This window comes from Nerophis ophidion, linkage group LG09, assembly GCF_033978795.1.
Source record: "Nerophis ophidion isolate RoL-2023_Sa linkage group LG09, RoL_Noph_v1.0, whole genome shotgun sequence".
NCBI lineage: Eukaryota > Metazoa > Chordata > Actinopteri > Syngnathiformes > Syngnathidae > Nerophis > Nerophis ophidion.
The window spans coordinates 38,191,251-38,219,161 of record NC_084619.1 but is presented as its reverse complement, the minus strand read 5'-3'; the positions used below and the strand labels follow the sequence as shown (position 1 = coordinate 38,219,161).

Below are 27,911 nucleotides of genomic sequence, written 5' to 3'. Positions count from 1 at the left end.
CTTTTTAATTCTAAGAGAGACAAAACTCAAATAAAATTTGAAAATCCAAGAAAATATTTTAAAGACTTGGTCTTCCCTTGTTTAAATAAATTGATTTATTTTTTTACTTTGCTTCTTATAACTTTCAGAAAGACAGTTTTAAAGAAAAAATACAACCTTAAAAATGATTTTAGGATTTTTAAACACATATACCTTTTTACCTTTTAAATTCCTTCCTCTTCTTTCCTTACAATTTAAAATTTAAAGCCCACCAGGCTGCACCAAACTTTTGGTGCCTTGTTGACACAGAAAAGTACAGTGGTGTATGTGCAGCAGCTATGAAGTTTCCAAGCCTGTTTGGTTCAACTTATCTTTGTGAATCAGCCTTTTCTGACATGAACTTCATCAAGAACAAACACAGAACACGCCTCACTGATGCACATCTGCAAGACTCACTCAGAGTTACAGTGTCAAGTTACACACCAGAGTACAACACACTAGTTAACAGCATGCAATGCCGGGCTTCCCACTAACTGACAAAGAAACAGATAATAGATTTGGTGTCCAGTTTAAAGTGTGACATGATTTATTTAAAAATTTGACAGTTGACTTTTGTAATTTACATGAGTTATTATTTGTACAATCATGGTGCAAAGTAATTCATGATTTGTTAAAAATGTTAGTGGCTAGCTTGTTAAAATGGGATATTGTGATTTCACAAGACTGTCTTAGAAGTGATCGTTTGAAAATGTTCAATTTGAAAAATGTGCACTTAGAGAAAATATTTTTAAAAAGTGTTGCATATTGATATTTATCTGTTCCTATATATATTTATTGTGAGAAATCATTAAGGTGATCAGTTTTTTTTCACAAAGATAAATATCATTTATTATTAATAATTGACTTTTTCTGGCAATTTATTTAAGTGTGTATCAAACTGGTAGCCCTTCGCATTAATCAGTATCCAAGAAGTAGCTCTTGGTTTCAAAAAGGTTGGTGACCCCTGCTTTGGAGTATTCACACAAAAACTGTTTTTCTTCCGAGGGCACCTGAACGCATCCGGAATCACCGCCCCGCGAAGCGTGTGGTAGACAAGCAGCGTGGTGACTCACTGCTGACTCACAACGTCGTGTCCCGCCCACACTGTGTGGCGGCCAATCAGGCCCAAGCGGTAACAGACATCGGTGAGCTGTCACGCTGTTCAACACTGTGTGTGCGTGTGCGTGTGCGTGTGCGTGTGCGTGTGCGTGCGTGTCTAAGGGGACCCCAATGAGACTTGTGGGCAATGAAGGATGCAAGGCAAAAATGTAGTATTAGACTACTGTACATCTGCTATAGACACGCCTATAATACTAAAAAGACTTCACATATGTTATCTTAATTGTGACAATGCTGACTTGATACCTGCATGGTTTTGAGGTTTGGGGTGGAGCTCACTAGTAAATAACTGACTGGACTGGACCCAGGTCAGGATGTCACCACCTGGTTCGGGCCACTACCTAGGTCATCATTTGGCCCCCTAACTCACTTCAAAACGCTCATCTGTATAATATTCACCATCCATGTACTGTAATATGTCACTGACTCATCTTTGACTTTCTCTCTCCAATGTGGTTGGGGCTCACTGCTGTTAGACTTTAGATAAGGCCAGCAATAGGGCCCTCACATTTATCGGCAGACCTTACCATTGCTGTCACCATCATGATACTATTACTGTTAATGATTGGGGAAGCAACGATAGATTTTGACTGTACGATTATAGTCTGAGTAGGGTTGTACCGGTAACAGTATAGTACCGTGATACTAATGAATCATATTCGGTACTATACCGCCTCTGAAAAGTACCAAAAGGTATCAGGGCAACACTAAGTCTGAGTAATAATTATGATTTCACGATTATTATGCATTGAATAATTTCACGAGAAAAAAAAATCAAATCAAATAGATGATATTTCTTAAAGATTTTGAAATGTTGTATTAATGTTATACTATTATAAATAACAGTGATCAAAAATAATATTATAAAAACAGTACAAAATAATTAATATACAAAGAGAATTATTAATGACAAATACAGTGGGGCAAAAAAGTATTTAGTCAGCCACCGATTGTGCAAGTTCTCTCACTTAAAATGATGACAGAGGTCTGTAATTTTCATCATAGGTTCACTTCAACTGTGAGAGACAGAATGTGTAGGAATTTTAAAGAATTTATTTGTAAATTATGGTGGAAAATAAGTATTTGGTCAAGCTCTCGCTGATGGTAGGAGGTTTTGGCTCAAAATCTCACGATACATGGCCCCAATAATTCTCTCCTTAACACGGATCAATCGTCCTGTCCCCTTAGCAGAAAAACAGCCCCAAAGCATGATGTTTCCACGCCATGCTTCACAGTAGGTGTGGTGTTCTTGGGACGCAACTCAGTATTCTTCTTCCTCCAAACACGACGAGTTGAGTTTTAGCTTATGAATCCGCCCCATGACTACAGTGCCACATTTATTACAAACAACATCATTACATTTGCAGATGACTGCAGTGGGCCTGATCAAGGATGCCAACCAGGCTGCGGTGCAAGAACTCACAGAGTGTGGATCCCACAACCTTTTGTTAAGTGTGGACAAGACCAATTCTAGTGTGTGTGCGTGTGTGACAATCAGTGCTACTTTAAGTTTAAGTTTAAATAAATTGTGATAGATTATTTTAAAACCTAACTTAATCAGTATGCCTCTTTGAGCAGCAGATGGCAGTCTTGTTCCATTTTAGTCAAAGCTGGCCTCAGAATGTTTCTTTTGAAAATGTACATTGTTTAAAAATGTGTCCTGGAGACTAACATTCCCGCTATTTTATTTTTCAGACACCGTTATAAAAATACCATTAAAAGAATATACATTCAGCGTTAAAAAACAAAAAAACATTAGGTACACCTAATAAAGCGCTGCATTAGATGTACAGTACATTTAGTTTAATTAAAAAAGCCAAAAGATTTAGATGACCTCCAGTTGAGTAGTTTTTGCTTTTGTGTGGTCACGCAGTTCACTTGATTTTGATCAAATAATTGTATAACAAAAAGGGAATAGGTTTATTATTGTATATGTCTTGATATGTTACATATGTCAAACATGGACTTGGACATGGATTGTTTCTTCAATGCGGAGGATATTTAGGACGAGCCAGGCGTGAACGTGAGTACATATTTATTGATGTTCTAACAAAACTACACAAAAAGGCAAACAAAGGGCGCGTACAATGGCGGAGAACAAATACTTGAATACATAAACAAATGACTAGAACAAGGCTGTAAACTAAAAACGTGAAAAAAAAACACTTGCGCTGTGGCATGAATAACAAACCAAAAACTTGCACTGAGGCATAAATACAAAACTTACATGGCATGGTCAAAAACGAACAGCAAGGCATGAAGGTAGGTACATGGAAATGTGGGTAAGGTAGTTAAGTTCCCAGGACGAAGACAGAAACCGAATGGCTTAAATAATGACTGTGATAATGATCAGCAGGTGTGAGAACTGAGCAGGCACGTGCAAACATAGGGCCCTATGGGTGCTTGAGCCTCTGCCTTTTTTGCCTCATCTTAAAAAGTGCCCTCTGCCGGTGTGTGTTTTTTTTCTTCTTTTTCTTTAAACAACATTAATAAATTCCTGTCAGGGATGTAAAAAAAAAACAAAAAAAAACAGTGGTACAAAAACTCCACGTTTTCTTGTAATACCGGGTTGTTTGAGCCTGCCGCTTCCTCCAGAGAGAGAGAGAGAGGGCGAGTGAGTGAGTAAGTGAGAGGAGAGAGAGCCAACTGCGCCCCTGAGGAGATGTGACAGTGGAGCAACTTGAACCTGTGAGTTATGGTCTAGTCGCCGTCCACTTATTCAGCATCTAATATGGGTCATATTTCAGAAAAACGCTGTATTATTCTATTATTCAATGTGTCAGCTTCTGTTTTTGCCAGACGTCGGAGCAAGGCGCATCAATTGAGCACGGCGCATCAATTGAGCACGGCACATCAATTCCGCACAGAGCAGAGCAGATCGTGCGGTACAGGAAGTAGTGTACAAATTACAAAATAAAACCCCGGGTTAATTTTCAAAATAAAATGCACTGTGTTTACGGCGGATCACATTTCTCTCACAGTAAATGAGAGGTTTAGATATAAAGTTTATAGTGACTTTGCTATTATTGTGTGGGTTAACAAAATAATAATAATAATAATGATAATAATAACAATAAAAAGAACAATAATAATGATAATAATAATTATTCTTATTATTAACAATAATAATAATAATAATTTCAGCATTCTGGGTATATAAGATGTAGGTTATCTGTTAGGATTATTACCTGTTGCGATCTGTGACTCGGATCTTCACATGTTTATTTTTCCAACTTTGTTTCATTCTCTTCTGACCCACTCACTTCCTGTTTAGTCCATTACCATGGTTACACATTGCTTTCACCTGCTCCTCGTTTTCTACACACACCTGGTTCTCCTTGATTACTCCCTATATAAGCCTTTCTCTTTTCTTTGTTCAGTCTGGGTCCATAAATTTGCCCTCATGCAACAGGTGACGACTGATACTTCTCTATGCTTATATTCACGCTAGCTTCTCACGCTAAGCCACTTGTTTATTACAGTTTACATTCTGATGATTTGTTTTATCTTTTTGTGCCTACGTGCCATTTTAGTTGTCTATTTGTACTTCCTAGTTTTCATACTAGCGTTTTTGGTTTGCCTTTTTATTAGCTCGAGTGTTTCTGTTCAGAGCTCCTTTTTTTATTTAGAATAAATTTTATTATATCTTACCTCTTGCCGTGTTCTTGTCGACGCATCCAGTCAGTTATCACAATTACCATCGGTATTTAAACTTGAAATTATCCCGAGCCCGGGATTGAACTCAGGACTTTCGTATTGTGAGGCGTTTGCACTAAACCCTGTTAAAATTTGATTTAAAATATATTTGTCCTGTGTATTATTCTGGATATAATAGTGATCAAAAAAATAAAAGGCAGAATAATTTCAAGTAAAACATGCTGGTATAACTATCTGCAATACAGGCCTTTTGGATAGATGCTAAAATTTGCATTATCGTCCACCTCTACTGAACTGGCCAAGGACCCCCAAACTAATAGAGAGATGGAGCTTAGACCCTCTACCAATACATCTTGTATAAAATTGTGTTGCAAAATAAAACTTGTCCAAAAAGGTACTTTGTACAATAATATGATATTCAAATATTGCAGTATAGCAGCGCTCAAAAATATTTAACAAGGAGCGCGCTAATTGCTAGCTAACAAGAGGCACCTTAATCGCTACCTGACAACTAGTGATGGGTTGATGAGGCGTCATGTAGCATTTCGACACATTGCAAAACTGTATTGATACTGTTTCAATACTGTGTCACTAAATACTGACATCTGCTGGACATAAAAAAATGCCTACAGGCAACCTATGGACCGACTCAACTCACACTGATTTTATGACCTAGTATATACAATAATATAAACCAAGTCATTGTATTTCATTTAGGATTATTCAACATCTTCATTTAAATAAATATATATATATATATTTTTTTTGATACAGTCAATAAATAATGTGAACATGATTGATTGATTGAAACTTTTATTAGTAGATTGCACAGTTCAGTACATATTCCGTACAATTGACCGCTAAATGGTATGCACATGTATCATAACATGGAAATCTAAGAGAACGTGTTTTGAATGATGATACTTGTGGACTGGGAATTTTTTTTTTTTTTTAAATGCGCTCTGAATACGTAATGTTGATTGATTAATTGATTTAAACTATTATCAGTAGATTACACAGTACAGTACATATTCCGTACAATTGACCGCTAAATGGTAACACCCGAAGAAGTTTTTCAACTTGTTTGAATCGGGGTCCAAGTTAATAAATTCATGGTAAAAAGGTAGTGAGTTCGAGGTGGATTTGAGCAAGTGCTCCAAGGACCTCAGCATGATCAACTACAGTCCTCCACTCTACGAACAGAGCTATCGAAGAGATTAGTTGTTACCGCTTTTTAATGTAACTAATCGGATGGTTGTGTGGGTGGGACAATGCTGGAAACTTTGAGAGAACAGAATGAAACGACAAGGAAACGAACACAAATACCTTTTTTTCCGATATATGATCAAAATATTCCCACACTGCGGCGGAAATGATCTCCGACGACGATAAATTACAAATGACCAACGACAGAAGTACAGCGATTCTGTTGACAGCAGCATCTCGTTGACATATGCGCTTCCTTATAAACACAGTTTGGCGCGCAGACGACAGTGCGACACAGTTCGCGTATCGGTCAAGTGACCGAAACAGCTCATGATCTGTCACGTAACTTTCGAAAAGCGGTACGTGCACCGACGCACGCGCCGATGCATCGGTGTTGCCGGACCCATCACTAAGTAATGCGATAATGATAACCTAGATCGTTTTGGTTACAATAACTGTGATATTAAATGTTTATATCAGTGATACTTATACTGTGGTATATGTACCACTAGTGGTACGCAGGCTCTATCTAGTGGTACGCCAACATTTGTTTGATTAAAGTACAGTGTTTCATTTTCTTATATTCAAACAAAGTCTTACTGTTCAAACTGTGTGTAATGTTACAGTGGCTAAAAACATTGACTATACTACTACAAACCTGCTCCTTTGTGTTTTAATGAATATTTAGGCCTACTGTGCGCCTGTATTTTAATGTTGGTCATTACGGTGGTACTTAGAGACCCAAGTCTTTTCTGAGGTGGGACTTGGTTGAAAAAGTTTGAAAACCACTGTTTTATAACATTACACCCTTTCAATAATATAACAATTCATGTTTTTTTCTTTGAGCAAGGTAGGGTAGTAGTGTCACTGCTTTTTGTTTTTTACCTACACTACAGTGTATTGTATCAATGTTAATGTGTATTTGAATTAGGGTTGTATGGTATTAGTGTTCTTAGTTGTATGGTATACTGTGATACTAATAAATACTACTATGATTACGTCTATGTTTTGGCATCACAACATCTGTCGTTTTATTTTTGATTTAAATTATATTTATAAACTCAGGAAACATGACTCTGGACACATGAGGACTTCAAATATGACCAATGTATGATCTGGTAAACATTTGGTATCGAATTGATACCCAAATTTGTGGTATCATCCAGGGGCGTCGCCAGACAGATTTCACTGGGGCACATGCCCCACTGTTGATCTGCAGTGCCCCAGTAAAAATTTCACCAATAAAAAAAACGCTTCAGAGTTTTAAGTCTACATAACATAGACAACAGCGCACATACTACTTAGTATGGTAATTGATTGCTACTGTATTCACTCCACGAAACAGTGAGCACATGGCTACTTAATATGGTAATTTATTCACGTGTGGATCGAGACTTCAGTTGAGAGAGAGAGAGAGAGAGAGAGAGAGAGAGAGAGAGAGAGAGAGAGAGAGAAAGAGAGAGAGAGGGGGGATTCGAATCACTGCGTGAGGTAGGTGACGTTAGCCAACAACAATTTGTTAATTACAATATTTTGATTTTGATTTGACTCAAACTGTAACTCCTAGATGGATTTAAGAAAGTTATTCGCCTGCAGCAGAGAAGAAGCAGCAAGAATGAGAAATGTAAGTGAAGTCCTAGCTAGCTAGGCAACATCATTGTCTTAAATTGATGCTAAGTTAGCTAACGTTATTCCTTGTATCAAAACAAACATATTCATTTGCTGTACGAGCTGTCGGGGGAATTTCCAATGAACATGAAACATAATGTTGGTTATTGTCTGCTGGTTCTGCATCAATGATGATTTGGAGTAAGCATGTGTGAGTTGAGTGCTTCTCAAATGCTTTATCTTCAGGAAGAAAAACATGTTTCCATATCATCAAGTCGTGAGCCAAATTTTTAAATCATTCAAGTTTATTTCACAGAAAAATAGCACAGTAGACTTGTCTTGTTAATCGGTGTGACTTTGACTAAAATAATCTTGTTTTGTCACCAGAAAAATGGCTACAGCTAAAGCATCTGGTTTTGTTTCCAGAAAAAAATAGTAACATTTCTGTATTTGTTTTCAGAAAGATGGCTGAAAACATCGGGTTTTGTTGCCCCATTTAGATTTAAAAAATATATATTTCCATGTCTGCCCTGAGTCCTCCTCCAACTTGTTAGTCGGTTTGCCTTTTGCTAAAATACTCACTAATAGTCACTAGAAAAATGGCTAAAAATATCATGTTTTTGTTGCCACAATTAGATTTTTTTTCCTCCCTAAACTTTTTTTTTTTCATGCACACATATGACTGCAACTCACTGAAAATGACACACAATCCACTTTTATGTCACGACCCAGCAGTTGGGAACCACTGGTCAACTGTATAACAGTTACTGTAATATTTCCATGTCTGTCCAGAGTGATTGACCACTTTGCAAAAATGAAAACGAGACGTTACAGTTTACTTCTCAGAAAATGATTCCCTGAACAGACACACAACAGTTGTTCATTTATTCTACTACTGTGGCTTTATTGTTTTGTGTATATTTTATAGTTTTGTGTATCTGAAATAGGATTAGCCACATTGCCATAAATGGAAATTAAATAATATAAAAGAACCCAGAGATGTAGGGGTGCTTTATTTTTTGTTTTACTTTTGTAGATGTTAAATTTGCAGATGATTACTGCAATATGTATTTCAAAAAGATTCATTGCTCTTCCTTTTTGCTTTTACCAGTAGCAGTTTAGAAGTCTGGAGTAAAAAAGTGCACAAGTAGGTCAAATGCATTAGTTAATTTCAGGTGGTTAATCAAAGATCCATACAACATAATCTGATATGATTTCATAGTTTAAAGCACTATTTATGTATTTTTTATGATAAGTGCTAAAAATGTTTTTGCTTGCGCGCTTTGCACGCTCACATGAATTATTTGTGCCCCAGGTGTGCCCCAGTACAGTATTAGGTCTAATGTAACTAATGTAAAGCATCCAAACAGAAGAATAAAGGATTACTACAATTTCCCAGAAGTGTAGATAGAACATGTTAAAAGAAAGTAAGCAGATATTAACAGTAAATGAACAAGTAGTTTAATAATTCATTTTGTATCACTTGTCCTCAATAATTTTGACTAAATAAATGAATGAAAAATGACACAATATTTTACTGCATACTGAGTCAGCAGCCTAAATTAGGAGCCTTTGTTTGTTTACTTACTACTAATAGACAAGTTGTCTTGTATGTTCACTATGTTATTTAAGGACAAACTTGCAATAAGAAAAATATGTTAATGAACCCTAAGATTTTTGGTTAAAATAAAGCCAATAATGCATTTTTTGTGGTCCACTTTATTTAGAAAAGTATCAAAGTACCGAAAAGTATCAAAATATTTTTTATTTCGGGACAACACTAATTTGAATACATGGAAATTTGCAAAAGGGATGCATGGGGAATATACAGTATACAATGTTGTTTTTCTTAACTCTAATTAACTAACCAATTCATCATACCCCGTATAGTTCCCCTGCTGACCCCCTGTTGAAGAACTCTGGTGTAATGTGTGGATATTATTCAATAACATTAGTATCTTTCATAGGAAATAAATACACATTTGAAAATAACAGTTGACGACTTGTAATATATTAGTCTAGAGTACTCATAAATGTTTTTGAACATTTTAAGTTAAAGTTAAAGTACCAATGATGGTCACACACACACGGGGGGTGTAAAATTTGTCCTCTGCATTTGACCCATTTCCTTGTTCACCCCCTGGGAGGTGAGGGGAGCAGTGAGTAGCAGCGGTGGCCACGCCCAGGAATCATTTTGGTGTGATTTAACCCCAAAGTCCAACCCTAAATGCTGAGTGCTAAGCAGGGAGGAAATGGGTCCCATTTATATAGTCTTTGGTATGACTCTACCGCAGTTTCAACTCACAACCTCTCAGGGCGGACACTCTTAAACTCTTGGCCACTTAGTAGCAAGTTTCAAGTAAAACTTGCCAGTTTTGCAAATACTGTACTATTTTCTTGGTATAGGATTGATACCATTTATTTTTAGTACAGCCCACCTTGTGAATGTTTGCGCAGAGGAGAAGTGGACTGTTCCATTGTGGTATTAAACACTTACACATCTAACAGCTTGTTGCTAGTCTTTGCTTGCAATGTGCGTATTATAAATTGTCATTATTTAACACTTCACCTTTTAAAACTTTAGGCTACTCTTATTTGATTTATTTTTATTTTTTAAATAGTTGGATGTCTGTTTGTAAAATGGTTTGGTCCACCTGTTGCCTTTAAGCTGCTAAATCTGTTGGTCAGCGCCTCACTTTCAGCTGAGACTCAACGGCAGACATGAGCTACAATTCTTCCTCCTACCGAAAGGTGTTTGGAGATTCCAGCAGGTTCTCCACCTCTTCCTCCCGCATGAGCAGCGCCGTGCCTCGGTCCTCGGCGGGACTCAGGTCCATGGCGGTGTCGCGGAGCAGTAGCTCCTCGGTGGGTATGTACCGAAGGATGGTCCACCCCCAGACCTCCTTCTCTCTTGGGGCCTCGGACTCCCTTGACCTGAGCCACACCTCAGTAGTCAACAACGAACTGAAACTCATCAGAACCAACGAGAAGGAGCAGCTTCAGGTATGTGACGTCATCCAACATATAACTGTATTTTACTCAGTAACTAAACAACAAAAAGAAGTTCAACATCAATGGAAGTGATGCAGCTGGCAGAGGAGTTGACAACTTCAATTGATACCAAATAATGTGCAATGGGTATATTTATTGATTTAAAAAAACGTATGACACAGTTTGAGAAACAATACACTAATTAACAAATAATCCCAAAGTATAATGACTACAGAAATGTATTTAATACATATATTATTTTTGATAATCAAAATATAAGATGTTCAACTGTGATGCATCACTGCAATCACATCATTTAACAAATTGAAACATCGATCCAGCCATCCATCCGTTTCCTACTGTCCCTTTCGTGGTCGCGGGGTTGCTGGAGCCTATCACAGCTGCAGCATCTTATTATAGCTTGCAAAATGTTATGACCAACTGCAAATGCTTCGATCATCTTCACAGCCAAGAGTGTTGTAAGGCTTTAATCCGAAACAAATGCTCGACAAACTACATTAATTCGATTTGTTCCTTTCATTATTTTATTTTTTTTTAGAACCAAGAAACTTTTTTTAATGCAGATCTACACCAGTTGAGCCTTTAATGAACTGTGATGGACTAATCCCAGTACACTTGAACACATACTAAAAGTTGGCAGTGTGCCACAAACACGTCTCAGCCTTATTAACTTTTATGTAACAGAGTATCGATTATTTTAGTAGTCAAATAATCTATTGATATGTTTGTTAAATTAATTTAGTAATTGGATAAAACACTTTGTAGCCTTGATGTGTAATTTAGGGGGAAAAGTTAAAATAACATTTAAAAAAAATTCTAAAAATCCAAATCAGCATTATAATATGTGTGCATTAATAAGAAAAAAAACCTGGTTTTGTGTTCACTTAGGACAAAGAGGCAAATTAAAGCTTCGGGAAGTGTCTAGTTTGTTGATTAGAGCGTAAACCAGTAGCTTACAATATTGAACGTTTTGACGATTGTAAAATTGTCACTGAATTTATAAAAAAAAACGTATTCAACCAATTTTCGTTCGGTTTGTGATTGTCTTTGCCAATGCCAATCACAAACACATATCCCCTCTGCCTGAGAGTGTATTTCTGGGTTGTGTATGAAGTCATAGAATGTGTGGTGGTCAAGTAGTGTCCGTTCTCAATGGGCACAGTGCGCTATTTAGCCTTTCTCGAAGAAAAATGCTCTATGCTTGCGTTGTTTTCGGTTGTACAAACCATTCAAATCGCGAAAAGAAACCTTTCTTCAGACTTCCTCGAGAGGTAATCAAGAAGGACAGAAGACTGCAAGATTTTACAAAACGACAACGAGAAAAGTGGTACCCACTCCAGTCCAAGGGAGCAATAGAAGAATGCATTAGTTTGCGGTCCGTTACTTTGTTAAAGGTTTGTTTGATATACTTTTGACGTTTATTAATTCCCATTTGTTATATGTTGATATTATTTGTATTTCTTAAAACATAGTTTTGCTATGAGTGTTTTGTAAAGCACCAACTGGGCAACTCTTAATTAAAGAAAGTAAATGTGAGAAAAACCTAAGATAATTAAGCTTTTAACAAAGGCAACAATCATAACTTAATCTTTCAACACATACACAATGTTGACATCTATTGTTAAATTCTGAAAAAGACGAAGGAAAACATGCGTACTCGTAAATGGCGCATGCAACAAACATTGCTGTAGACGTGAAGTTAAATCATGAAAAGCAATCTTATCCGAACAAAAAAGATGCATATGATAAATATGCATCTTGATACCAAATTCCTTGACCCAGTCCCAAAAAAAGAAGTTGTACACCTCCATGCTTTTCCAAGTTTTCATCTGTTTTGTCGTGTTGCATGGCGTCTGGAGCACACAATAGTTTGACGTGTCTGAAAGAGACCGATGGATAATACTTGATATCACTCAACAAATCTTTTTTTTGATCAAATATAAGGATGGATAGGAAGGTTGCATAAGACGTCATATTCGTTTTTCTTCTTCAAGGCCTAATCCACATTATGGTCAAGCAGCTTGAGCGTAGCAGATTAAAACAAGTGAGTGTAGAGTTTTTAGCAGAAAATGCTGTATTGCTGTTCTGTTCTTTGGTGTTCCAGTCATTTAAATAGGGCCAAAGAAAAGAGCTTTTGTAGTCACGAAAGAAGTCATTCATAAAGATAATAATGTCTGGAAAAAAAGATAAGTGCGTCAAAGGAAATTGCTCTTCAAAATATCACTTTCATCATTTTATGGACAACAATCGGATCATGCTCTTGTCTGCGCGAGGTCACTTTGTAACTTTGTAAAATGTTTGTTTAAACATTTGTTTGAGAAACTTTCTGTGATGCAATCCAGTTTATCCTCTAATATATTAGTAGTGTTTGAGAGCAGAAATAGATGTGAAGAAAGGACGAGAGATCGCATTAGCTTGTGTTCTTTTGTAGTTACTATGCCTAAATATTACTACAAAGACCTGCTTGTGCAAATAAACTAACGTCATGTTAAATCCTGAAAATAAATAAGGTGATTGTTGGTCTAAACCACAGTATTTTCTTTCTCGATTTTAGAACAAAAACGGAAAGCTTAGTAGTTGTTTTTGTGCAGGTTTTTTGACACGGATGACAACATTATAGCGTCTTTGATGTTTGTTCGCTTAAAGAAACTATCCTTAATAGTAATAATAAAATAGATGAATAAATCTCTCTTATATAGGCTCAACAGCATATACTGAATCTTGATGTCGCTAGCAAAGATTCATGCTGAACAACATAGAAATATATAGCTAAATAATGAGACAATATATGAACTTCATAAAACAAAAACTGCAGACATGAATTGTAGATGAGACTAATTGTTGTAGGAAATCAACTGCAAATTTTTTTTTTCTTTTTTGTCATTAGCGTCACAATCACAGCATGGCACTTATGTCAATGTCAATTAACGATGCTTAGCAATGCACAAATAGGTCCAACATTGTCTTTCACGGATTGATGTTTAATTTGTGGACCCCTCAGATGATAAATGGTTTAAATCTTTAAAAAAATATTTTTCTTGAATGCAAAAACTCACTGCATCCCATTTACACCATTTTTTCCATGATCACTTTTATATTTCCCTCTAAACCTTTCAAAATAGGCCTAAATCTGCACAGATGCAGGTAAATAAACAGGAGCCTAATGGGGCTTAGACCATCACCTGAAACCTGGAAGATCCCGGTTGTGCCTCTCAATCACATAATTGCAACCCACCTATCTAATTGCATAGTTCGATATTTTTCTCGTATCTACTTTTTTGCAGGAAGATCTAGGAACCTTGCGTACTCATGCGTGCAGCTCAACAGCCATCTTGGCTTCGTTGACAATCGCGGTTTTTCACTTCGGGAAAGAACTCGCGTGTCGGAATACAAGCAATTAATTTTGCGTTCCCCGGCTGACAAGCTAGCAACTAATCATGCATCTCCTTAAACAGTGTAGAGCCGTTGTCCATATAACCTTTTCAAGGATTCAATGAGCTTTATTTGTTATACCGTTCACACTGCAGCAAACTTTGGTGCAGATTGCAGTTTGGTGTCGAACCTGCGTTGGCCAACAAGTGGTTGTACACTTGGTTCATTTTCCATTGCCCTCGGAAGCCGTGTCAATGTGTCACAGTGGTTGCACCTTTTGATATGATAAGAAAGGTAAGTTAGCGCATAAACAGCGACATTTTACCATGAATTGATTAACGTGGACCCCGACTTAAACAAGTTGAAAAACTTATTCGGGTGTTACCATTTAGTGGTCAATTGTACGGAATATGTACTGAACTGTGCAATCTACTAATAAAAGTATCAATCAATCAAAAAAAATTCTTCATCAACAATGACATAAACCAACATGCATATGTTGTTGCTGCTGGCTATGCAATTCAAATTAAAAATTTGGTTATGTCCTTTATTCAATGATAATCACCTACAGTACAGCAAATAGACTGCATTTCATAGTATCTTAAGTATCATTGTTAAGTGTCATTAACACTGGAGGCTGAGGTTAATCATGTTACACACCAAGAGTAAGCCTGGAGCAGGCATGCTAACAGCTAAGCTAACCAGCTTTAAAAAAAAAAAAAAAAAGAAATACATTAAGTAATTGGTAAGGTTTAAAAAATGTTGATGAAACCGCATTGCAGCAGAATATGAGCAGCTATTAACAAGTAGATTCATTAGTGTCTAGAGAGAGGCACTTAAATCCATGAATTGATGGTTAATACAGGGTGGTATCAGTATATGATCGATACTATTTGATTTTCACAATCTTTTTTTTTGTTTGTTTGCAAACTCCGAATAATTCTTTGGACACAGGAGGACTTTGGGGGCAAAACCCAAAGAATTTAGATAAGCAGTCGATAGTAGTAGTTTTTGCTTCTGTTAAGTTATTTTGTACTCTTGACTATGTTTTGATCAACAATAGTATTTATTAAAAGAAAAAAGGGATTTTATTGTGTTGATATTGTTAAACCGTCAATAGCGCTCACCATAAATAGATTGAAACATTTACAATACATGTGATCGGTATTGGCTAATCTCGCTCACAGATGATCGGAATCGGCAGCATAAAACCCTGATAGAAACATCCCTTGATTTTTTTTTTTAATGCTGTAAATTATAATCAATCACCAAAAATGATTGACAAATATATTCTGGAAATATTTCACTGTGTACAATTTGGATCGCTGCCTGTTTTTAAGAGGTGCATACGCGTCACTAAGAATTCAAGTGCAATGTGATCGCAGTTTTCTAATCTTGAATTTCTGACCATTAGTTAAATGTTGGATAGATCAACAAAATAGGAAGCCTTTTAAATATTTCGGAGTGTTGCAAGCATTTCTTTACATATACAGTATTATGGTTTAAGACAAACAATGCAGGCTGTATAAATGGTTTATAGAGTCAAATTGAACTTAAATGTGCAGTTGAGATGGACATCCCCGGTTCAACAACAATAAGAAATAGATGACAGGACATACCTGAGGCCGTGTTGAAGGTGTGCAGTATAAAAACAGTCATTAGAATTCAATGTAACCAAGTATCTCTACTGTTACACAGGGTCTGAATGATCGCTTCGCCATGTTCATTGATAAAGTCAGACACTTGGAACAGCAGAATAAAATCCTGGAGTCTGAGCTGGTGACGCTGCGGCAGAGGCAGGGCGAGCCGTCACGCGTGGCTCGCCTCTATCAGCAGGAGATGAGGGACTTGCGGTCCCAGTTGGAGGAACTGAACAGGGATAACAGCCACATCCTAATCGAGAGGAACAACATGGAGGAAGAGCTGCAGGTACAAAAAACACAACCATTACTGTCCATCCATCCATCCATTCTCTACCGCTTATTCCCTTTTCGGGGTCGCTGGCGCCTATCTCAGCTAAAATCGGGCGGAAGGCGGGGTACACCCTGGACAAGTCGCCACTTCATCGCAAGGCCAACACAGATAGACAGACAACATTCACACTCACATTCACACACTAGGGCCAATTTAGTGTAGCCAATCAACCTATCCCCAGGTGCATGTCTTTGGAAGTGGGAGGAAGCCGGATTACCCGAAAGGGAATCCATGCATTCACCGGGAGAACATGCAAACCCCACACAGAAAGATCCCGAGCCTGGGATTGAACCCAGGACTGCAGGACCTTTGTACTGTGAGGCAGGCGCACTAACCCACTGCCACCGTGAAGCCCACAATGACTGTCAATGACATCAAATGTTATCAAGTTTTTTAAAAGGCCGCACTCAAGAAAATATGAAAATAAATATTTATAATGTAACCTCCACCATCAATTGTTACATAACTGTTTATTAGATTAGATGGAATAATTTATGTACAAGTTACAATAGAGTAAAAGACAGCCTCTTCATGAGACACAGAAACATGCACATGCTAGAGTCCCCAACTGGTTATATGCATTAGCTAGCATGAAGGCCAATGTTGGCTTTTTTGATCACATACATTCCATACAATGGCATAGACTGTATGCAAAGTAATGACAAAGCCCAATACCTTTTTATCTTCGAACAATTCTTCCTTGTATTCCTAAATCATCTTCCCCCTGCTTTGACACAAACACGCCCCACTGTCACCTCAACTAACAAGCAGTAAAGTCTAAACAGCAGTGTTACCAACTTGGCGACTTTCCTGCATTTTTCCTACTCCTTAGCTACTTTTTTCTCTCAAAAGCGACAACTGACAATTTTAGCATTTATTTTCGGATGTTTTGGAGACATGAAAGCATGTATTACTTTGCAGTTAATGTCCTTAATGAGGAGTGAACGGTGCCGTGAGCCACTCCTCACAGGCGGTCAGGTTGACAGTAACAACCCAATCTTTATTCATGTTAATGAGTCAGTCAACATTTCTAGTCTTTTGATCAAATTTGATACTCTTAATGCAGACCAAAATTGTATTAAAGTTTTAAGAAAACAGACTAAGAATCAACAGAAGAAAGTTAATTTACGGTTGTAATCATACTTTTCATGTTTTAGCTCACTTTTTATCTCATGATGCTATGCCTTTCTCTTACAGTCTGTCACAATCAATTATGCAAATAAGGCGATGACATCATCTAGCAACTTTTATGACTGCCTATACCTACTTTCCTTACTGAGGACTTGGCAACATTGCTAAACACTCATATTGACTCACTATTTGCCTATTTTTATTTATGGTGTCCTATAATACAAAACCAACCATTTAACTGTTGATACCTTTTTTTGTGTATTTGGGACCGCTATAAGTCCTAAATAATGTGAAATCAAACCAGTTGGTTGAAATTCGAGACTTTAGTAATGTTTTTTTGCCTTAGTTACCTCTGGGATATTTCCATTTATGTACAGGTTTACCTGAATAGCTTTGAGCAAGTCCGCCTTTTGTATTCAGTTGTAGTCGATAAGTTCCACTTACAAAAGAAGTAGCGACCCCAAAGGGAATAAGCGGTAGAAAATGGATGGAAGTAGCGTATAGTTCTAACTTATATCGGTCGGTAAGCTCTAAAGAACAACATGGCTGTCAGGGTGTGGACGCAGTAGAAGGGGGCTTGGCCTGGAGGAAGGCTTTGGCACATAATTTAAGACAAAAAACGGTGCATCCGGAAGAGATGGTTTAGAAAGCGGCTCAAAGACGGCCTGTAAAACATAATCTATGCGAAATGTTGACCAAATAAACAACATAACATGTTATGTAGACTACAAGAGGTGTTGTAAATGTGGGGGGGGGGAATCATATTTTCATTGCGATATATAACACGTTTGAGACGCTTGGTCTACGATATATTAAATATTGTACAATATTAAGGATAATAATTGTTTAATTATTTAGCTATATTTGTTTTAATTGACTTTATCAACTTCTAATTAGCCTAAGTCCTGAAGCCCATACTAACAGTATACCTCAACTTATGAGCTCAATCAGTTTCACGACAGAGCTCGTAACTCAAAACACTCGTATATTAAATCAGCGCTATTCATCGAAATTAATCTGTATCTTTTAACATATCTTTTAAAAAGAAATAACATTTTTGGATAGAAAACAGACTAGTAATTAAATGTACTACAACTGCAGTAGTTTTATGAAATAATGTAACAATTATATAAAGCATTTACTTCTTCCAGCAGACTGAAGAGGACTTCAAATTTTTTTTTATCTGTTCTGATTGGTCTCTTGTCTTATTAGCTCCAACATGGTCACTGAGCCAGGCTACAGAAGGAGGGCTGATCAGCAAGATTGAGATAGCAGCCATTAAAGGTAGTATAAAGCAGATATTCCGAGTTAGATTCTTTCACAATCAGAGCAGTGGGTGAGAAGAGTGGTTTATATCACACTAGGCTGGGCAGCAGTGGGACTGGATACACCGCTGGTTTGAAGTGCAGCGGAGCTACAGAGCCGCTGGACACCCGACGCTGCATCAGGCGTGCTCTGGAAGCCAAGCCTCAGCAGCACCAACAGAGGATGTTGGTGACTTTATGAGGATGTGTAAGCTGTACCACAGCTAATGGTTTCCAATAGTTGGAATTAAGGCTGCGAATCTTTGGGTGTCCCATGATTCGATTCAATATCGATTCTTGGGGTCATGATTCGATTCAAAATCGATTTTTTCTTTCAATTCAACACGATTCTCGATTCAAAAATGATTTTTTTCCCGATTTAAAAGGATTCTCTATTCATTCAATACATAGGATTTTAGCAGGATCTACCCCAGTCTGCTGACATGCAAGCAGAGTAGTACATTTTTGTAAAAAGCTTTTATAATTGTAAAGGACAATGTTTTATCAACTTATTGCAATAATGTAAACTTGTTTCAACTATTAAACGGACCAAAAATATGACTTATTTTATCTTTGTGAAAATATTGGACAGTGTGTTGTCAAGCTTTTGAGATGCGATGCAAGTGTAAGCCACTGTAACACTATCGTTCTTTTTTTATAAATGTCTAATGATGATGTCAATGAGGGATTTTTAATCACTGCTATGTTGAAATTATAACTAATATTGATACTGTTGTTGATAATATTAATTTTTGTTTCACTACTTTTGGTTTGTTCTATGTCGTGTTTGTGTCTTCTCTCAATTGCTCTGTTTATTGCAGTTCTGATTGTTGCTGGGTCGAGTTTGGTTTTAGAATTGGATTGCATTGTTATGGTATTGCTGTGTATTGTTTTGTTGGATTGATAAAAAAAAATCGATTAAAATAAATAAAAGAATCGATTCTGAATTGCGATTCAAATTCAAATCGATTTTTTTCCCACACCCCTAGTTGGAACACTAAGTTATTGCAATCTATTGCCAACAAGTAAGAATGAATGATTTTTGGCAGATCTTCCGGGGTTCACTGTGACAATTATTACGCCATCTAGTGGCAGGGAGGCTTGTAATTCAAATTGATGCAACTTGAATCATAACAAAAAGCTGAAAGACCGCTTGCATCTCAAAATACTCATAAGTTGGTGGTACCACTGTACGAAATGGGGGCAGCGCCAGTATCCCGCCTGTAGAAGGGGCCATCCGACACGCACATCCTGACCTGATTTATTAGTGTAAGTGCTTAGCTTATTTTTTTCCCAGAATCCTTTCGGCACCCCTTATTGACCGTCGCCCAGGACAATTGTGGCCCATATTTAATACCACCAATGCCCAAACATTTATTTAAGTACAATTTGTAAGTGAATAAGTTGAGAAATTTAAAAAAAAAAGTTTATTTTGTCTGATTTTCTGTAGTTTCTCTACTTTGCCATTCAAAGCACATGTGGCTTTTTGTGCTACCAACTCTTCATAGCAACAAGCTCAGATGTTGATGTTTTGAGGGTGGAAAAAAAGTTTTCTTTCAACTTTTCCCTCTCTCTCCCTTCATGTGTACCTGCCAACATGTTAGAAACTTAATGCAAAGTATGAGGAGGAGTTTAGAGTGCGAGAGGAGACAGACAAAACCTTGAGGTCCTTCAGGAAAGACGTGGATGACGCCGTAGCTGTTCGTCTGGATTTGGAGCGTCGAGTTGAATCACTGATGGAGGAAATCTCCTTCCTGAACAAAGTGCACGATGAGGAAATCCAGGAGCTCAGCAGCTTAATGGAGGCGCAGCAGGTCTCAGTGGAACTGGAACTCGCCAAACCGGACCTCACATCGGCCCTAAAAGAGATCCGCAGCCAGTATGAGTGCATCGCCTCCAAAAACCTGCAGTCAGCAGAGGAGTGGTACAAGTCCAAGTTCGCCAGCCTCAGTGAACAGGCCACTCGGAGCAACGAGGCCATGCGGGCCAGCAGGGAGGAGATGAATGAGTTCAGGAGACAACTGCAGGCCAAGACCCTCGAGATCGAGACCCTGAGGGGAGCCAACGAGTCACTGGAGAGGCAGACCGCAGAGATGGAGGATGCTCACAACGGTGAAGTTACAGCAATGCAGGTATGCAAAGATCTATCTTGACATTACTAAAAAAGTACTATCTTTGATAGAGAATAAACTAACAAAAGTGGTCAAATCAGGGCAGAGCATGTAAAAAAAAAAAAGCCCTATCAAATTATTGTCATGGCAACACTGAGTCACTTTATTTCCAAATTGTACTTAAAGAAAAAACCCAAAATCATTGACACTACACAGAACACCTGGACGACACAAACAATACAGTAATGAAGTTTAAATACAATGTATTGTCTTGGACACTTTAAGGGGCATTGGACTGGGAGGTGGAAGTCTAATGAGACCAGTACGCTGCTTAATCACATGTTTAAAGATGCCATCTCTATCCTTCATGATGGTCACGTCATTGGTGTGCAGGCAATGTTGGTCCATATTTCTCCACTTTCAGGGCATATTTCAATGTCTAAGTTTTCATAAATTATTTTTTTTGATGCACTGCCATAATATGCTGCCTTATGCTTGTGGGACATACTGAAGGTTCAAGTTGAAAAATGAACAAAAGTAATATCTGTCCCTCCTTCGTGTAGCGACGCACATCATCTATAACTAATTATTTTACTTTTTGTACAATAATAAAGTGCATAACAACAAAACGTAAGATGAGGATTGCCTAAAGAGTTTTATTGATTAAAGCTATTTCTGACACACAGAAAGTTTGAGGAACATCAGTTTCCGAACAGTGAGTTGTTAACAAATGTTTAAATGTTTACAAATACTTCCATTTTTATTACTAACATTTGAAGCGGTGCTAAATAAAAATACCTGGCAAAATTTGCATCTGATTCATCGTATAGAAAAAGGCTCATATTTATATGGTGTTGCTTTAATCGTTTAAGAGTGTATCTAATACAAATTGACAGCCGCTGCAATAGAGCTCACATGAGAGCGGGCGTGTGTAAATGCTTGATTTTAAGAAAAATGTTTTGAAGTATTAAAGCGCACATGAATTGATTAACGTGGACCCCGACTTAAACAAGTTGAAAAACTTATTCGGGTGTTACCATTTAGTGGTCAATTGTACGGAATATGTACTGTACTGTGCAATCTACTAATAAAAGTATCAATCAATCAATCAATCAATCAATCAAACATGTTAAAAGTGTAATTTCCATGTTGATGTACATTTATTTAGAAAAAAAAAAAATTAAGTGGAAAAATATTTAAACTATTTTGCTTAAAATAGTCACAGAGGCTCTGAAGTGTTTGAGCTGAATAATTGAAAATAACTAATCCATATATCAGTCTATTACTAAAATAATCAATAGCTGTAGCCCTAGTTCTGAGAGTATGTAGTTACAGTATTTAAAAATACCGTCTATGGTGAGGTAGTAATGATGTGAATCTCACAACTCACAATTCCATTCAGATTTTTACTTGACAAATTGATTCTTTATTCAACAAGATTCTCAATTCAGATTCTCACAACATATTTTGTAAGCAAGCTGCCCACAGGGTTCAGTTGGGAAGAGGCACACCGAGCGACGTGTCTGACAGCAGCGCGCCTTGACAAGCCACAATTACATCCCCCCCACGTAGAAACATTCTCCCAACATTAGTAAAATATTATTGTGTACAGACAAATAAGTATACAGTAAGAGATGTAGTGGTCCAAAATACAGCCAGTTGTTTCCAAGATATCACACTAGGAAGCAGAACCTCGAAGCAGCAATTTCTCTCTCCAAAATTTTGAGCAGATAAGAATTACCTTACCCCTCTTAAAACTACAGTATTTGTCTGTACATAAGTCCTTTACTAATACTTAAAGTCAACACCATGAATGCAATCAATTTGTCCTCCTAACACACCCGCTTGACAAGGGGACCCCAGCATGTATTAATTTGCCTTCCTCCCACTGGGGGAGGGTAGAGATTTGATATCAGGCAAATTAAGTTTGAGGTTGATAGTCGAATCAGACTGCTACGAATCGAATCGATGACTATTTAAAGACAGCCCTAACCCCTAGGAATTATCAGGGCTCGGATTTAACCTCGGCAAGTGCTGCGACCGCCCTTGTCACTTGCCGTGTTGCCTTAAAAAATTGACCAGAATTGGCAGCAAGAACAAGCCGTGACTGCCATTGACTTTTTAAACGCCATGTTTTTTATATTACTTGTTTTTTTCATTTCACAAAAGGTATTACTTCAAAAATTATTAATGTGACACAGCATTTTGTTAATGTTTATAGTGTATCGTTAATTCCTATACAACATATTTCTGTTCAAACTCATAATGGATCTGTCCTGATACGTGATTTTTTAAAGTTATGCACATTTGTATGTGCATAACTTAAAAATATATATATACATCCTTTTATTAAAATGTAAAAATAGAGATAAAGGAATAATGTAATGAAAAAGGCTGACAAGTTGATATTATTAATGAATAAGAAAAAAAAAATTGTCTAGATTATATGGATAACGTTTATCTATAGCAGTGGTTCTTAACCTGGGTTCGATCGAGCCTCAGGGTTTCGGCAGAGGTCAAAACACACCCGACTCATCGTCTCAATAAAAACTTCTCCCTATCGGCGTATTACGGATACGGCAACAGCAGAAGTCACACTGATTTGCAGCTGTGTCATTTGTTATGAGTTTGTGCAGTCTAGTGTGAGTTTAGTGTCGGTTTTGTTCTTTGAACGGTTCATTTTGTGCACCAGTAAAAAAACATGGTAACACTTTAGTATGGGGGACATATTCGGCATTAATTAGTTGCTTATTAACATGCAAATTAGTAACATATTGGCTCTTAACTAGTCATTAAGTACTTATTAATGCCTTATTCGGCATGGTCTCATTATAACCCTAACTCTGTAACCCTAACCAAATAACTCCAAATTAAGTCTTTGTTACTTTGAATAGGTTCCCCTAGTGTCCAAAAACCTCAAAATTAAGTCTTTGTTACTTAGAATATGTTCTCCATACTAAAGTGTGACCAAAAACACATAACTTTGTCTTGAATTTGAAAAAAAAAAACATTTTATTTTTCACTAAGAGCGGCTCGGTGAATGTGCATATGAAATCAACGGGGTTCGGTACCTCCAACAAGGTTAAGAACCACTGATCTATAGGCTTTTTTTTCTACACATTACAATATACATTATGGTAATATGTTCACACCCCAACACTGCTTTACCTAACAATCAGTAATCAGGATTGCAATATTGATAACAATAATCTTGATTATTACTTTTGCCATAATTGAGACATTTGTGATTTAGGGCTATATAAATAAACATTGATTGATTGATTGATTGATTGATAATTGGCAGCCGTAGATATCATACGTGAACACTTTGTAGCTATATGGACAAAAAGTGCAGTTCCATCCTATGGCCATCAGGTGCCATCTTTCAAAATTCTTATATACTGTATAAGCATGCTTTGGAGCCCCTGCCTCGAAAGAAAATGTTTGCTTTGGTGCCCTTCCAACTAGCCTCAGTGCCCTAAAATATGAGCACAACACTTGCCTTGATTTTAAAAAGTTTAAATTTGAGGTCTGAATTATGGCTGTATACTGCGGTTTATTTATAGAGACCTGAGAACACAAAGCAACCTAACCGGAAATTGAGTGAAAATGTATTTGAAAGATATCACTTGAGTAAAATACGTGGTGATAGCAATAGTGGGAACTGTCCAGTAATGGGATTAGACGGGGTCAAAGTCCTCAATGATGTCACAGCTTCAGTAAATCTGTTAACTAACCGCATCCTGCTGGCTTGTCTCAACTTTTCTGTGTCAAGGACAGGTTGAAGAGAAAGAAAACCCTATAGATTGACTCTATTTTAAATTGTTTGGGATTTTAACATGTTTGTGGAATTAGTTTTGTTTTGCAATAAGTAATACATACACAACCAATGCATTGCTTAATTTCTCCTGTTAGTATTATTATAATTATGTGTATGTAGTAGCTAAAAGATGCCCATTCAGCAATGAACTAGGAAATGCTAAGGCTCATAATCACTCTTTAGGATGACAAAATTATGCTAATTGTTAGGACGTTAATCTTATTATTAACACTCAAAGTGTTGCGTCCATTTCTGTATTTTAATCCAGTTTTGTAACTTGTAGCTAATTTTATGAAAACGGTCTCAACACTAAGTACAAGATCTTGTGTCTAACATGACCTTTAACTTCTTTTTATTCATAGTGTTTGTAGACTGTGTCCCAACGTTTCCTAATCGTCTTCCGTTAATGCAGAATAGTTATACAGACTTCAGGTCAACAAGGCCGGGCCAAAAAAAAGTGTGGCTTTAGTGTGAAAGTCACTTTGGCTTAGACAGAGAAAGTTCTTAGTGAATTGATCCTACGTGTTTACTAGATTAACCAGGACTGTTGCTAAATCAGGCCATCTTCTTTTCCATGGCTTTTTTAGGGAGGCTCAAATTAAGTATGGCCCCTTGTTTATCGTGGTTAATTGGCTCCGGGGTTCTGTCGAGACGTGCTACCCGTTGGATTTCAAGGATCCCCTGCACCTGCACGAGTGCATAAATCCAAGGAATGCGGTAATGTAATTAAAATAATCTTTTACTGCAGTACAATTGTTATAAAATGTTATTTTAGTCAATTGGTATACATGCTTCACACGACAGACTATCAAGCGATCCAATGTACAATTTATCAGGTTATGTATTCATATTGAGATGTCAAAAATCAAACGCCGCAAGGGCTTGCTGGCAGCGTTTTCGGTTTCCCAGCAAAAATAGTAAATACCTGACATCATATATTTGATCGTTTGTAGTGTCAAATCTGTATGTTTCAGTAGTAGTTAATTTTGAACATGCATCCAATACAATTACAATGTAATGCATCACATATTTCCAGTTGTTTCAGTACAGCATGTCCAAAAAGGAGTAAGAAGAAGCAGAGTTTAAATGGCAGGAATATAGATTTAGGCTAACGATTGTACTCGCGTGGAATATTTTATTTTATATTAATTTTCCGCATTCCTTTGACTCATATGCAGGGGGGATGAATACCAACAGGGAGCTAAAGAATCACGGTCAGCAAATGTCTGCGAAATAAGAATCATTAATCAAATATTTTCATACCAAGAGCATAAACAACCTCAACACATGTTTCAACATGAGAGCCCTGTATACATCAAATAACATCACCTAGTAATCTTTACTCTCTTTTAAGCTAATAAAGTAACGCTCCCTGAGACTGAACAAATCAGTGGTCACGGTACTGAACAGCATGCTCTAACTGGTTTGGTCACCTGGTGGCCAAAACTACTTTTTTGTTTTGTATCTATCTATCTATGATGTGTGTATATATATATCTATCATATATGTATAAGCGATGTGCATGGCGAGGGACGTCTGTACGGGTTAAAACTTATCGTACAAAAACTGACCCTGTCAATGTACCCGCTGGATCAGTGGTGTTTCAATAATTGTCTTTATAATGCTTGGCTTGTCCTCTTCTCCTAGGACACAATTGGTCAACTAGATACAGAGTTGAGGAATCTAAAGGGGGAGATGGCACAGCACCTGAGAGAATATCAAGACCTTCTCAACGTTAAGATGGCTCTGGACATTGAGATAGCTGCTTACAGGTGGGATTAATTATGGTAAATCAAATCTATGAGGCATGTTTGTTTAGCCAAAGGAGCAAAATGCCAAACACTTTCACAGTAAACCCTTAGATAAAATACTGCATACGAACATCTACTACAAAACAGATGGGTAAGTTAAAAAGTGAAAACAATAAAAAAAAATGTGAAGAATTTAGCTTACTGTTCACAATTATCATGTAAGACATTTTTTTAATGCAATCTAACTTGTAAATATGTCTGCTTACAATGGAGTCAATGAGAGGTGCTCTATTCCATCCATAAAGCTCTATAATTAACCATCCAAAAATCGCCAACAATATTCCATTTATATTTTGTGACCTGAATATTAACCAAGTATTAGTAATATTGTTATTATGAGCGCTAATGCAGACAAGCTATAGCAGCGCATTGTCATAGAGGGCTAACAAGCTTGTGCTATTTCAACATCAGTTGGTAAGCTGCTTTCATGCCTCGAAGCTTGTAAAAGTTTATTTTGGGTCAAATTTTGTATCTCACCTTGATAGAAGAATGAGGACGTAATCCAACAAGTTGGGTCAACTTTGGCATCCAATTTTAGACTTCCACTTCCCTTTTTTCTTTAAGGTTTGAGTCATTCCTCATTTGAACAGAAATATATCAACATCCTAACAGTTTGCATCCCAGTGACAGCAGACATTACACAGTAAATATTTTGTTACTATGTTGTCTCTCAAAGTCTGCAATGAGTAGTAATCAGTGACGTTGTCGAAGGAAAAAGCGAATAATGAAGCTTTAATTAAATTAATGCACCACCGTATGCTTAAAATGAGCAAATTTGGTAAATATTAGGTTATAAATGTGCCTGTCACTACATTACATATTACAGCCTGGACAAGTGTCCATCTCATCGCAGGACTAATTTAGACAAGCATTCACACACAACGGCCAATTTTAATCCAAATTCAGTTTGTTACTGTTGAATATATATTTACATTCATCCTCCAAAGGAAGCTGCTGGAAGGGGAGGAGACTCACTTCAACTCAGGGATGTCCTTCGGAACTTCCACTTACAGTTACCAGGCACACGTCCCTGCCGACTCCTCCAGGGGAAGCCAGCGAGAGAAAGAGGGAGCCAAGAAGGAAAGCCTCAAGGAGGAGAAGGATGAAGCAGACATTAACTCCAACAACTGAGGACAAAGACACACACTCCGTGAAGGCAACAAATAATGTATAAGTAATAGTATCACAATTATGTGACCATAGAATTACTTAAGATAGGTCTCAAAGAACTTGATATGAGTGATTCATTGACTTCTTTGGTGCAGACGTCAAACACACAAAGTATTTCTAAGACTATATTACAATAAGTGCTAGTATTAAAATAATGTGTGTCAAAAGTGGAAAAGTTAACAGGCTAAAATCCGCCGTTAGCATCAGCTCTAACGATAAATGTGAAACCTTTGTCAGAAGTGGCTGTGACTATATGTACTGTATACATATAAATACGTTAACCATATCAATGTTTTCCCCGCTTATGAGGTCCTTAGCGCCAACTGTGGGGATGAATAAACAAAGCTGAATAAAATTCTCTCATCTTTATTTGACACATGACATACTCAAACGGGGAGGATAAGACCACTTGATTAAAGATCTTCACCTGCAAATAAGGAGATGCATCATAAGTCCACTAATAACAACAAAGATGCAAGATGGCGGCGCCTTGACGGCTGCGGCTACAGATGCTCATGGTAGAAAGAACATTTGTCAAAAAATACCGGACAATTCTGCAAACTTCATGGCTGGCTTACAGCGTGGACGCTCCGTGATC

General features: G+C 37.2%; 1 protein-coding gene across 2 annotated transcripts; it reads left to right on the top strand.

Moving 5' to 3' along the window:
* The first annotated feature begins 10,309 nt into the window (after positions 1-10,309).
* On the top strand, positions 10,310-27,662 carry inaa (internexin neuronal intermediate filament protein, alpha a). 2 transcript variants are annotated; one of them, XM_061910961.1, is made up of 5 exons: positions 10,310-10,611; positions 15,691-15,921; positions 20,006-20,533; positions 25,980-26,104; positions 27,091-27,662. In XM_061910961.1, the coding sequence occupies exons 1-5, from the start codon at positions 10,330-10,332 to the stop codon at positions 27,272-27,274; spliced, it is 1,350 nt and encodes a 449-aa protein (XP_061766945.1). In that variant the 5' UTR covers positions 10,310-10,329; the 3' UTR covers positions 27,275-27,662. The 2 variants fall into 2 exon arrangements, with proteins under 2 accessions (XP_061766945.1, XP_061766946.1); XM_061910962.1 differs by lacking the exon at positions 25,980-26,104.
* The last annotated feature ends 249 nt before the right edge of the window (positions 27,663-27,911 follow it).